The sequence below is a fragment of the Colias eurytheme genome, chromosome 29 (assembly GCF_061535395.1).
Source record: "Colias eurytheme isolate Ceu_HAF_F1 chromosome 29, ilColEury1 Martin Lab GWU primary, whole genome shotgun sequence".
Classification (NCBI taxonomy): Eukaryota; Metazoa; Arthropoda; class Insecta; order Lepidoptera; family Pieridae; genus Colias; species Colias eurytheme.
The window spans coordinates 4804924-4819135 of record NC_143008.1 but is presented as its reverse complement, the minus strand read 5'-3'; the positions used below and the strand labels follow the sequence as shown (position 1 = coordinate 4819135).

Genomic DNA, 14212 nt, shown 5'->3' with positions numbered 1-14212 from the left:
TGTAACATTTTTTCGTTACGCGTGACATTTTTCCGTTACGCGCCATCTTTTTCTTATCCCTACCACGCGTGATTCGACGTATTTCTGTAAAGTTGCATAATAGGTATAGTAAATTATTTTTTTTTTAAATAAGGTCATAAAGAAGTTTCACTTCTTACGTGTGTACACTAGTACACGCACACATTTTTTATTATTATAATTACAATAATTTGTCCAGGACAACGAAGCGCTAATCCATCGTCTAGTGAACTGGGCGACGAATTCACCGGAGCCGCTACAATGCTACGCGACGGGTTTGCTCGCTGCGGCCATGGAGGTGCAGGAGATTGCTACTAATTTTAGGTATTTGTGTGTTTGAATTAACTTAATTTTCAAGTGTAATTAAGCTATTGCATAGCTTCTATCGCGGGCCTTGAGCGCGGGGACCGAATCCAGAAATTCCGTAACGAAAAAACCTCACGCTCCCCACTCCGACGGGCGCGGAGGTGTGGCTTGAAGGCATAGCATGCAATAGCTTTACCGCGGCAGTCCCCGAGTGACACACGTCTTTTTTATTTGTTTAGAATTAAGACGGTTTTCTTTTTGAAGAGGATCTGTATTTTCGTAATTGGTAGACATTATTTACTATCAGTAGTTAAAAAATCAAAAATTAACCATAAGTTACATGTTCTATTAATACAAATTACTACATGGTATAAAAAGTCGCTTTCCGTCGTCTGTGTGTCTGTATGCTTATTGTAGTGATTCTCGAGGAAGGTTTTCGTTTAGAATTTGTCAGTTTTAGACCAAGCGTAGTGTAACTCGTTTGATATACTGACTTCATACTTTATAAATTACTAACTTCCAGAGATCTGAATGCAATGCTCGTACCGCTAATGTTGAAGAGGCTCCACGAGTTAAGAAACAAAACGCAAGATGAAAAGGTGAGGTTTTAATTTTTGTTTTTTTTTTATTTATATGTGAATTAGATATTTTTTTTGTGATAAAATCATTGACATAGAATAAATAAACAACTCGACAAAACAATCACGCTCAAGAATGTCCGAAGCAAAACTCTGCCTTCTCGTCTATTAGGCAGAGTTTTCTAATGAGCGTATACAATAGACTTTGAACTTTACTGCAACGAAATAAGGTGTTAAATTGAATGAGTGTTATAATACGGTATAGTGTAAAAATTTATATATTTTCAAGTGTCTTATCATTTACTTGTTACTACAAATTAACTTACGGCCTTACTAATAAAAAGTTAAACAATGGATAAATTTCTACCATTTTCTACCATAGCTGTGTCCTGCTCTTGCTCACATGAAACGTCAATCATAAAAATAAGACAGGTTGTTGCAATAACTAATCCATTGCAAAGCGAATGGGTAACATTTTATTAGTAAGACCGTATTAGAAATTGAATATTTCTTCTCCATCTAAATAACAATAATGCATAACTGTAAAAAGAATGTGTGCGTGTACTAGTGTACACACGTAAGAATTGAAACTTCTTTATGACCTTATTTTCAAAAAAATAATTTACTATATGCAACTACAGAAATACGTCGAATCACGCGTGGTAGGGATAAGAAAAAAATGGCGCGCAACGGAAAAATGTCACGCGTAACGAAAAAATGTTACACTAAATTTTTTTCCAACCCTGATAAAGAAGTTTCACTTAAAAAATATTGTATTTTAAAGTACATAATATAAATAATTTTCAGCCGAACCACGTGACGCCGCCGAATCAGACGAGGCACTTTGCGCGTTTCGATAAAAGGAGGAATCACGATCATAAGAGTAATGGTCCTGTTAATGAAAAGACAGGTAAGTATCATATTTTTAATTACTTTTTCTTTATATAATAACTAGCTGCTCGTCCTGACTTCGTTTGGATTGATCCGGGATAACAAAATTAAATATTATGCACCTTTCTACTGGTGGAAGAATTTTTCAAATTGGTCATGTTTAATTTCGTAGCCTGTTTTAAACAAACAAACATAAAGTAAAAAGGTTTCATTTTTATTTATAGCTCTGCCCCGCGGTTTTACCCGCATTGCTTCGCTCCTGTTAGTCTTAGCGTTATGATATGTAGCCTATAGTCTTCCTCGATAAATGGGCTGAAATATTTTTTTCAAATCGGACCAGTAGTTCCTGAGATTAGAGTGTTCAAACAAACAAACTTACTCTTCAGGTTTATAATATTAGTATAGATTTTTTTAAGCTATTGCATAGCTTCTATCGCGGGCCTTGAGCGCAGGGACTGAATCGAGAAATTCCGTAACGAAAATCCTCACGCTCCCCACTCCGACGGGCACGGAGGTGTGGCTTGAAGGCATAGCATGCAATAGCTTTACCGCGGCAGTCCCCGAGTGACACACGTCTTTTTATTTGTCAAAATCGATAAAAAGTAATGAAAATGTTAAGAAAATGGTTTATTTATCTCAATGTATATAAATTGCAGATCACGCGAAAGACGAGGGGGGAGGGGGGGACATGGACGTTGACGTCACACACACCACACCACACACCCCCGTTAAAGATCCCGAAACGCCCGTCAAGAGTTATAATAGTGAGTTATCCTTATTCCCTAACAACATTACTAAAGTAAGGCCAACGAGAAGCGATACAAAAGGTCATTCACCTAAAAAACAACTGTGGCGTTGACAATCTAATATCCATCTCTTTCCATCTTGTGCCTTTGTCGTAATGTCTCGTTCTCCCGGCAAAAACATAACAACGTCAAGACGGATTCGCCAACATTCGGGTGGCCATTTTATTCTTATTATATTTTATGATTGAGAAAATTATTTTTATTCGCGTGATTTATTTTAAATCTACATTATACAATAATTCAAATTATGATAAAATTTATAAAAATAGACTATCCTTTTTGGTATTATTACAATTTGCCGGATATTTTTTAAAACTATATAAATCCAACCTCCTTTAAATGTGTTTTCCTGTTAATGTTAATGGTAGTCTGGAAGAGATCGCTGCCTAGCGATAAGGCCGCCATTTGTACATACTTGCATCTATTTGTCTTTCTCTGTGTTTATTGTAAATCTTGTGTGTGTGCAATAAAGAATTATCTATCTATCTATCTATCTATCTAATCCAACTTTCAAAAAGTTACGCACCCCTGCAATTCCCAATGACCTTGCATGTGTTTTGTTTACATTTGATATCGCTTCTCGTTGGCCGTACTTTAGACTCTTTGATCCTAAAATAAAATGACCAAATTTACCCCGGCAATTGTAGGAAAATAAAAATAAATTCCGACTTTGTGGACCACCATTTTTGTACGGCATCTGTGTCATACTATTTCTATACTGCTTTTAATCCATTATTCCGCAACGCCGTACAAAAATCATGGAGACAAGGGGAAAAAATCTCTACCTGTACTTTCGAATCCTCGCCTGCACTCAGTTGGACAGCTTACAAGTGACGGCATAGTGCTGAATCTTATTATTTTTTGCTCTTATATCGTTATAGATAGGTCACCTGGTGGTTCAAATGACCCATAACTTTTTCAACATGGGCCTGTAGTCTATACATTTTTTCTAATATTATTTAATTCAATATTAATATTATTTCACTCATTCATTATTTTATCAAAGGAGAACGACCACGCGTGGAATCGGCAAAATTTTAGTTGTGTCACGTATTCGTGATGTGTTTAATTCCTATTTGTATTTATAATAAATATATTTATCACTATTTTTTGAAGTGAAACTTCTTTAGCCGCGTTGAGAGTAAAATTTCAAGGTCGCGTCATGGCAATACCATCACATCATCGAGTAAGGCGACCATTTTTGTAACTTAGAATATTGCCAAAGAAGTTTCACTTCTGACACGTGTGCATTGCACACACGCGCTTTTTTTATTTGTCTGTTTCTGCGTGATGATATTATATAGCCTATAGCCTTCCTCGATAAATGGGCTATCTAACACCGAATAAGCGCGATCAAACAAACAAACGCTTCAGCTTTATAATATACTAGCTTACCGCCCGCGGCTTCGCCCGCTTTGTCTAAAACCTAATAAATTATATACTAAAACCTTCCTCTTGAATCACTCTATCTATTAAAAAAACCGCATCAAAATCCGTTGCGTAGTTTTAAAGATTTAAGCATACAAAGGGACATAGGGACAGAGAAAGCGACTTTGTTTTATACTATGTAGTGAAGTATAGATTCAATAAATAATGTATTTTCAACAGATGTAGTATGGTCGCCGCCCGGCAGCGCTTGTAGGCCACAGATACATGAAACATCGTCAAATTCTAGTTGGGTCGAAATGGAGACATATGTTATTGGTAAGTTATTATATACTAGCCGTGCCCCGCGGTGTTACCCGGATTGCTCTGCTCTTGTTGGTCTTAGCGTGATGATTCCTCGATAAATGGGCTAACTTTACGTCCGCGTTATTAAATTAAAACCCGCATAGTTCCCGTTCCCGTGGGATTTCCGGGATAAAACCTGTGCTATGTCCTTTACCAGGACTCAACTATTTATCTTATATATAAAATTCTCGTGTCACAATGTTAGTCTGCATACTCCTCCGAAACGGGTGGACCGATTCTCATGAAATTTTCTGTGCATATCGGGTAAGTCTGAGAATCGGCCAACATCTATTTTTCATATGTACCACGGGCGAAGCCGGGGCGGACCGCTAGTATTATATGAAATTTCATTTTTCGTCAAAATCGGTTCAGTCAATTCAGGCGTGAAGAAGAGGCAAACAGATAGACAGACGCATAGAGTTGCTTTAGAATTTATAATACAATATTTAATATAGTAGGGACTGGCGATTCGCCCGGCTTTGCTCGTGGTACATACATAGCCTATATTATAGTACTAAGGGATCATGTTCATATCCAATAGTGAAGGAACTTTTTTTTAAATTAGTTCATCATGAAAATATGCTGTATTATTATTATTTTTTTTAAGCTTTTGCCACAGAATACATAATAGTAGCTAAACGCTACAGAACGGACACTCTCCGCCTCCCGCCAAAATTAAACTTACCTCACCCCCGCGCGATCAGACATAAAATGGGCCATATTTTTCTGCAAGGACGATACGCAACGAAGATTGACAACATTAATCAAATTGACTTAAAGTAATTTTATTATTTTGGATTTGTGATTATCGTTTTTCGTAGAAAATGGTTAGATATTGTGCTGTTTACGGATGTATTTCATCAGAAAAACGCGAATTTTTTTTTATGCTAGTCACAAATGTGCCAACCATAAAGCGTTAACACACACATTTGCAGTCTCTACAGTGTGACTGTCAAAACGATCATTTTGTATGGAGTGTCCGGGGTGTGCTTTTGCATAGCTTCTATCGCGGGCCTTGAGCGCGGGGACTGAATCGAGAAATCCCGAAACGAAAAACCTCACGCTCCCCACTCCGACGGGCACGGTGTGACGGAGGTGTGGCTTGAAGGCATAGCATGCAATAGCTTTATCGCGGCAGTCCCCGAGTGCCACACGTCTTTTTGACGTGACAACGTCTTATAATTCGATAGAGCCGGCTGCACGCACGAAAAAACATGACTCATGCGGCGTTACCTCGCTCTGAGGCGTTCCATGTAAGGCTTGAAGTGCAAGCGAGAGCGCGGATCGAGCGACAAAGAAGCACAATCGGACGTTGTCACGTTCAACTATCGTCAGTAAACGGACTTTACAGACAACCAATTTTTTTTTAATTAGTTTTTCTTGACAATATGCTGAATTATTATAAATTTTTTTATGTATTTTTCTCCTTTTTTTCAGGCAACATACAAATACATCCACCTACAGACGCAACGAAACAAATGCTTATATTAAGGTATTTAACACCGATGGGAGAATATCAAGAGGTGAGTCGAATTCAAATAATTTAGTCTCTGAATATTATTGTATAAGTAGCTTTATTTTCGAGAAATATCCTAAAGTTAAATCATAAGTATATTTGTGAAGAATATCTAGTAATGGATTTTATTATAATAAACAACTAAATTCAGATTCACGTTTAAAATTGTCTGAAACTAAACTCTGCCTACACTTGTATTGGGCAGAGTTTTAAATGAGCGAGGCAATAGTCCGCTTCATATGAATTTGACAAATTTAATAAAACCTTCCTTGACCACTATATCCATTCAAAAAAAACCGCATCGATATCCGTTGCGTAGTTTTATAGATCTAAGTGAACATATACAGTGTGGAAATTTTCGATGGTCCCTGGAGGGAAAGTACTTGAAATACTGAAGATAGCAAATTTGGCTCAGAGGAAACACACATTCCTTTATTTTTAAAAAAGAAATAGAACTACATTCAAAGATTTTGAAAAATTCACTTGTTTCGACCGGGAATCGAACTAAAAATAAAAAATAAATAATTATCATTTCATTCTTCAAAATTAGTTTCTTTACATTATTTTTCTTGCTATCTAATACTAGCTTTCCGCCCGCGGCTTCGTCCGCTTTGTCTAAAACATAATAAATTATATACTAAAACCTTCCTCTTGAATCACTCTATCTATTAAAAAAACCGCATCAAAATCCGTTGCGTAGTTATAAAGATTTAAGCATACATAGGGACAGAGAAAGCGACTTTGTTTTATACTATGTAGTAGGTGTGTATTTTATTTATTTTTTTCCAGTTTCTATCGCACGTGTTCGAGAAAGACGCTCTAGGACTGATCTTAGGCTATCTAAACGTGAGGGAGTCGAAAGATTCACGATTGGCGTTCGAAGCATTGAAGTATTTAGCGGCTCTGCTGTGTCATAAGAAGTTCTCGATAGATTTCATTAATATGGGCGGTTTGCAGGTATGGTTTTGTGTTTATCTATTATAATAATAATAGTTTAAAAAAACTAAAAACACGCTTTTAGTTCGGTTTTCTATAAAACGCGTGTTTTTTATTTTTTTTAACTATTATTTATTTTATCAAATTATTGTATTGTCATCGGTCCTAAATAAATCTACAAAGTTTGAACGAAATCTGGCCGTTTAAAGTGGGTCAAAATCGCGCCCAAAGAAGTCGGTTACAAACATACAGGTGAAGCTAATATAAAGCGTGTAAAAATGAAACCCGTTTCGCGTTGTCACGGCATCAACATCGGCTGAACCGATTTCGATAATTATTTTTTTATTATATTCCTTGAAGTACAAGGATGATTCTTATAAAGAGAAAACGTAAATATGTACCACGGGCGAAGCAGGGGCGGACCGCTAGTTTTAAATAATAATAATGATTGTTTTTGTGTTTATATAGTACTAGCTGTGCCCCGCGGTTTTACCCGCAGTTCTCTCCTGTTGGTCTTAGCGTGATGATATATAGCCTCTAGCCTTCCTCGATAAATGGGTTATCTAACACCGAAAGAATTTTTCAAATCGGATGAGTAGTTCCTGAGATTTCGCTCGCTCAAACAAACTCTTCAGCTTTATAATATTAGTATAGATTAAGTAACCAAGTGAAGTCCCATGTCCCCAAGTGGGGTAAGGGGCAGATGCATTATACATATGTTTCACTGATCGATTTTCTTTAGGGACAAGTAGGTGATCAGCCTTCTGTGTCCTGCCAGACAGAGACATTTTTTTATTTCTTCGTCTCCACCGGGAATCGAACCCAGGACCCCTCGGTGCTACGCCCACGCGTCAACCACTGTACCGAGGAGGCGGTGGTTGATTAAGTAACCATATAGCATTTAATTAAATAATTTATCTACCACATAATTTATCTAGTAATAATTTATCTTTTACAGAAATTCCTCGAAGTACCAAGACCATCGGTGGCCGCTACAGGAGTTTCTATATGTCTCTACTATCTGGCATATTGTGAAGATGCTATGGAAAGAGTGTGTCTGTTGCCAAGGAGGACATTGGCTGATTTAGTGCGGTAAGTGTAGGAAAGATAGACAAAAGATTGAAAAAAAGATAGGAAAAAAAGACGGGTTGCACTCCGGGAGTGCCGGCAGAAGTGAAAACTTGATTATTAACGTTGAGCATGTTGGATATTTTGGAATGGTATCCGTCTTACGCTTTTTTGATCAGGTCACGTGTCCTGACGCGAGTTTAAGATTTTATACCCATTACAGAAAAAGTGCTCAACGCCGCTAAAGAAGTTTTCACTTCAAAAACACGCTCAAAATCAAAATTATTACTTTGTCACCAATCTTTAAAGTGGGTCCAAATCCATTATAAAGGAATTATACATACACTGACACATTTAATTAAAATTTTTTACACTTATCAAGGATTACAGTGACGGAGTAGGGAGTAATAATTTCATTAGTTTGTTTGTGTGCGTGTTTTTTTTAATAGGCGTGCTCCTTCACATATTACATATAAAAATCACATTTATATACAGGGCTTAGATCATTAAGTAATGGATAACACACGCAGGCGTTTCCCCTTTTGCCGAGGTATAAGATTATTCGAATCGAAAAATCTTATGCTTTCATAAAAACTACTTGCGTAATCGATTACGAACACTCTGCGTATTCGTAAAACATCGAAAGGACGTCTGCGAGTGCTCCGCTAAAAATGCCGTTTTGCACTGTCAAGTCTTGCAGAAGCAATTCAAACATGTCGAATATTAAAAAAGATGGAATAACCTTTCATTTGTGTATATTTTTTTATTTTTTTAACGTACATTTCTAATTAAATGCAATTTCTAATAATCGTCGATGTATCGTTTAGCGATATGATCAAGACAAATAATCGAGTCATGTGTGTACTCGATCATTGATGCGGCCTCACGAGACTATCATGGAAAGAAAATATACAAATTTAATCTTTATGAACTAAGCGATAAAGTTGAATTTAGAACGCGATATTGAACCGCACTCCCCACGAGACTATAAAGTGATGTAGCGAGACTATCTTGAAGAGAAAATATACAAATTCTTTATGAACTAAGCGATAAAGTTGAATTTAGAACGCGATATTGAACCGCACTCCCCACGAGACTATAAAGTGATGTAGCGAGACTATCTTGAAGAGAAATTCAAATTTAATCTTTATGAACTTAGTGATAGAGTTGAATTTAAAAACTCGTCGCTTAAAAGGTCGTTATTTTTTACGACTTTCTTAGTGACGGACTGCTTTTAACTTGAACGTCGATAAAAAAATATTTTTCTAAGTATAATTTGAAATGAGATGAGAATTATTAATCTTTATTATATTAAAATTTTACACAACTGCATAAAAAGGAGTATAATGTTTATTTTGTAAGTCTTGTATATATTTATTGAAATTTACGCTCGGTTACTTTTAACTGGCAGAATATTTTAATGGTACTGAACCCTGCGTGCGCGAGTCCGACTCGCATTTAGCCGTTTTTTTTGTAATGTTAATCTTGTAACCTTTCTATTATGTAATCTATACTAATATTATAAAGTTGAAGAGTCTGTTTGTTTGTTTGAACGCGCTATTCTCGGGAACTACTGGTCCGATTTGAAAAATTCTTTCGGTGTTAGATAGCCCATTTATCGAGGAAGGTATATATCATCACGCTACGACCAACAGGAGTGGAGCCACGGGGGTGAAACCGCGCGGAGCAGCTACTTTATTTATATGTATGTACGAATATTGCGTATATTTCAGATTTACAAAAAATCCTGCTTTAAGGCTAAGGTGGATTGAATGCTGTGGGAGAAAATCAGAATGGACACCTCGGTACAGAAATAATAAAAATTTCTGGGCCGATATTTATTTTATTGAATATAATATGTGATGTGTTGAATAAATACATATTCAAATACAAATAAAATGGCGTTTTATTGTTTTTTCGTATGCATATAATAATGATGAAAACGTTACAAATGACCTGTGTAGTATTTTTTATGAATATAATATTAATGTTATTTCTAATTTCAACAAAATTATTATTTTTGTAATATCGATATGGTTACATCCCTTTAGAGCGATTGTATTATTACGTATATGTATAGAGATTTTTCTGTGTAATCGATGTATGTGTGCAAAAACATGCTAGTCTGTCCATTTTGTAATAGTTTGAGTTTGTAAAGACACAAATTATTTTTGTGAATGTGTGATTGTGTTTCAAAGTGTGAGTTACCCTCCCCGCACCAAAACCGGCAGAAAGTTTAGTTAGAACATTTGCCAGCGTGCTCCATCCATTACTTAATGATCTAAGATACAGGGTGTCCCACTGTTGGTATACTAAGCTCAAAGGAGGTTATAGTTTAGCATATGCTGAGTTCGTAAAAAATACTTCCTGACGCATTTTTTTTCAAATAGATGAATTCTTAAAACTCTTTGTGTACACCCATAACAAGCAACCCGCCCAACTTTGCCTCCAGCACGTGAGCTATCCTTTAAGATTATGTTTTCATAGACAAAATGCTCACATTGGCGAAGCGGTATTTGCTGGCTGAAAATTTTTGACGTAATTTTGTTGTTTAAGTATTTTTTACGTGATCAATGTATGCAAAACTACAAGTCCCTTGGCGCTTAGTATACCAATAGTGGGACACCCTGTATACATAGATAGATATATCACACTTAACATCAGGCGGAATAGTGGTCAAACTTATTTATATAGATATTTTACGACGATGAAGACGATGGACGATGATAATAATGGTGATATCTATTGTCGAGCCAATTTAATAGGCAACATTTGACGTCTATCAATTTTATCTTCGAAGAGAGGTAACCTGCTTAAAATCATCGATTAAAGTGAATTAATCGATACGGATTTGAAACATTTGTCAATCGAATTTATGATGATTTTTATTCACAACTAATCAATGCATTTGATTCTAGATGTCAGATTTCGATTTTTAGAGTAACGTCTCTGGTATTAAAAAAGATCAAAGGTTTATAGACACAAAATTGTAGCGACGTCAGTTCTTCAATTCTGAATAATTATTATGTTTAGAATGGTTTATCAGTAAAATGAAATCTTAAAATTACTTCGGTCATTATTATTATAAATATGTAGTCGTAATTGAAAAAAGTTGAGCAAATGTGCATTTCTAACAAAACGAAATATCATGTTATTCTATGTCGTCGTTACTAGGTTACGTTGTTGAATTTTGTTGAACTGTCCAATGTTGCCTATTAAAATGGTTCTACTATAATTTCAGATACGCACTATGGCTACTAGAGTGCTCTCACGACTCTGGCCGATGTCACGCGACCATGTTCTTTGGCCTGTCGTTCCAATTTAGAGTTATTTTAGAGGAGTTTGACAATCAGGTACGTTATGTTTATTTTTTATGGGAAGTTTTTATATCTCTTATATATAAAACTAGCTGTTCCCCGCGGTTTCACCCGCATTGCTTCGCTCCTGTTGATCTTAGCGTGATGATATATAGCCTTTCTCGATAAATGTGCTATCTAACACCGAGAGAATTTTGCAAATCGGATCAGTAGTTCCCGAGATTAGCGCGATCAAACAAACAAACTAACTCTTCAGCTTTATAATATTATTATAGTATAGAAGATAAATCCCTATTTGCCTTGGTCATGGCACCAACCCAACAAATTAACCGGTGTCGATAAATATTTTGATCGATTTTTTTGAGGTATTCGTTCTTGTCAGGATCTTATGAAAGAAGATCTTAAGAAATTGCAAGGTTTTTCAATAAGTAAAAATTAAGTCAGCCGAGGCAAGTGTGACATAAATTTAAATGGTACAAATTATTTTTTTTAATATTTCGTTACCGTAATAGTCCTATGCCGATATTTTAATTTTAATACATTAATTATTCATTTGTTCAATATTTTAACAATGATTTGTAATGTTCCTAGAAGTTTTGTGTGACATACGTAAGCAAAAAGAAAGGAAGGTTGGAGATTGACACACTTACCCCAGGAATGGGGCAAGTGTAACAGATAGCATTTTTATTTGTTCCTCTGGTTATTGTTGCTGGTCTCTTACTGAAATAATGAGATATTAAATATGTCAACTTAATTTATAATCTAATTCAATAACACGATAGTCTATTCTTGCTTGCAACAGATTTATATTCTAGAAGGGGTAAGTGTGACAGATTTTTCGAGGACTAGTGATGTGACAGTATGTTACACTTCCCCCGGGAAGGTTTAAGCATAATAAAACGTAAATATGTACTTATTAGTTAAATATTATATTTAATTAAAAAAAGTAACTATTACAATTGAAGCCATTTTCTTCTCAAAATCCTTTGAAAAAACTGTTGGTCTCCCATGAGATTTCGATTTTACACCACGAACACCATTTACGTGTGAAATTATAGTTGCTCTAGGAACATTGTAAACTCTGGATGCTTTCATGCGGGTCATATGCTGCTCCCGTACTGCTTTGACTGCTTCGCGTAGAGTTTCTTGAGAGTATTTATCAGTAGCTTTTCTTTTATAGTATCGTACCATCTAAAACAAAAAAAAATGCTTCAATTTTACTTTTAAAAAAATCGTTGTATAAATATATGCTGTCCCATCACTATCATGGTATCCTCATACAAAAGGGCTGGGGTAAGTGTGACTGTGTCACACTTTCCCATGTTAGGTTAGCGGGTGAGGTAAGTGTGACATTGCACATATGTCAAAGAATATCAGAAATTTGGGCACAGAAACATATAAAACTTAATACAAATCGTAATACTTTGTCGCTTACCTTTAACTCCTTAAAACAACACTCCAAAACACCAAAAATCACTAAACGCGACGTCCCAGATATCACGGACTTCAATCATAATTCGCTTTGTTTTTCAAAATGGCGTATGTCGGTAAAACAGTTGAGTATTTGCTGTGTGTCGATACAAAAATTAATGATGAATAAGTTCTTCTAACGTACGTTAGATGGCGTTAAAACAAATAAACGTGTTTAGGGCGCGTAATTTGAATTTGTTACACTAGCCCCACTGTCACACTTGCCTCGGTTGACGATATTATTTTCTTTTCTTAAATTTTTGCCAAAAATATGTATTGTACGGGCAGCTAGTATAAAATATGGAAAGAAAAAACTAAATTCTTAATTTTTTTTTGTGTGTGTATTTGTCACTGTACTCCTGAACGGTTGGATTTTAATAAAAAAAATTGTGTCTTCTAGCGAATTTGATGTGTTTTTTTTTATTAAAATACTATACAATAAAAAGTACAAACACTTAATTGTTGCCACTGGAACATTGATTTGATTTTATCTCAATAAATATATGTCGGCTGCGGCTGGATTTTAAGACTATGTGGGCTGGTTATATCATTGGGCATCTTGGGTAACTTCGAGCATCAAAAGACATAAACGGAATCTAACACTGACAATAATAACTGAAATCACTAATGAACTGAAATGAATACTTTGTATAGCGAATCTAAACTCAAAATAACATAGACTGATATAGACTCGAACAGACACGTCCGCTCGGCACGAGCTCCAATACTTGAATGCCCGTCCGCTACCACGGCCATGTCCAAGTGCACTCCGTGAGTCATGTGCTTGCGTTCGGTAATATCAGGGGGGGATCTCCGACATATATATTTTTATTTCCATTCCAGGACGGTCTCCGAAAACTGTACAACGTGATATCCACCCTACCGATCCTCGGGTCTGATGATGAGGAGCTCCGGGTGTCTGATGATGAGACGTGCGCAGCGAGACAGATTGTGAGGCACGTGTGTGTCGCTTTACGAAGGTAATTTTAGTAATAGATATAAAAGATATACATTTTTGTGTATGGGAAACTTTTCTGGTCGTGTACAGCAAGTTTTCGTAAGGGAAAAATCTTATGGCTGGATTGTTTTTAGGAGAAAAAAACTTATTGTAGGGCGATAGACCCAGTGATGGGCTGCGTGGCTAGTGTTGGAGGGATTTGTTATAAAATTAAACTAAAATTGACACTAATTAATTTATTACTAAAATCACTGTTCTACTTGTTTGTTACAAAACACTGTTATACTTTACTTGCTAATGTTTTACTGTTAATGCTATTATTAATAATTGTTAAATTATATATTAATTATTCTGTTAGATTTTTATGTTATGTTATAATATGTTTAATGTTAATGTTATGTACGCGTCGCGACGGTAATATGTTATTTTGTGGACTGCATGAATTTATGTTAAACGCCGCCCGCGATACCTAGTATTTGCTGACTAGGCTGTTCGGTGGTCATTGCACCGAACACTTATTTTGTTGGTTTGAGCAGTTTTTTGTAGGGGAAAATGTTATAGGGCTGTTTTTTTTGGTATAGGAAACTTTTTAAGCTGTATTCAATAGATTTTGTCTG

The 14212-nt window shown here is 35.8% G+C and overlaps 1 protein-coding gene across 1 annotated transcript in view; it reads left to right on the top strand.

Moving 5' to 3' along the window:
* Positions 1-14212, top strand: part of mahj (LisH and WD40 domain-containing protein mahjong) — a 43628-nt gene that overhangs the window by 7753 nt on the left and 21663 nt on the right. Inside the window, exons 4-13 of the mRNA XM_090117964.1 lie at positions 218-342; positions 848-923; positions 1710-1812; positions 2450-2557; positions 4208-4303; positions 5768-5853; positions 6636-6803; positions 7741-7874; positions 11092-11203; positions 13481-13617. Of these exons, the coding sequence (XP_089974090.1) occupies positions 218-342; positions 848-923; positions 1710-1812; positions 2450-2557; positions 4208-4303; positions 5768-5853; positions 6636-6803; positions 7741-7874; positions 11092-11203; positions 13481-13617 (1145 nt within the window). The remainder of the gene's footprint in view (positions 1-217; positions 343-847; positions 924-1709; positions 1813-2449; positions 2558-4207; positions 4304-5767; positions 5854-6635; positions 6804-7740; positions 7875-11091; positions 11204-13480; positions 13618-14212) is intronic.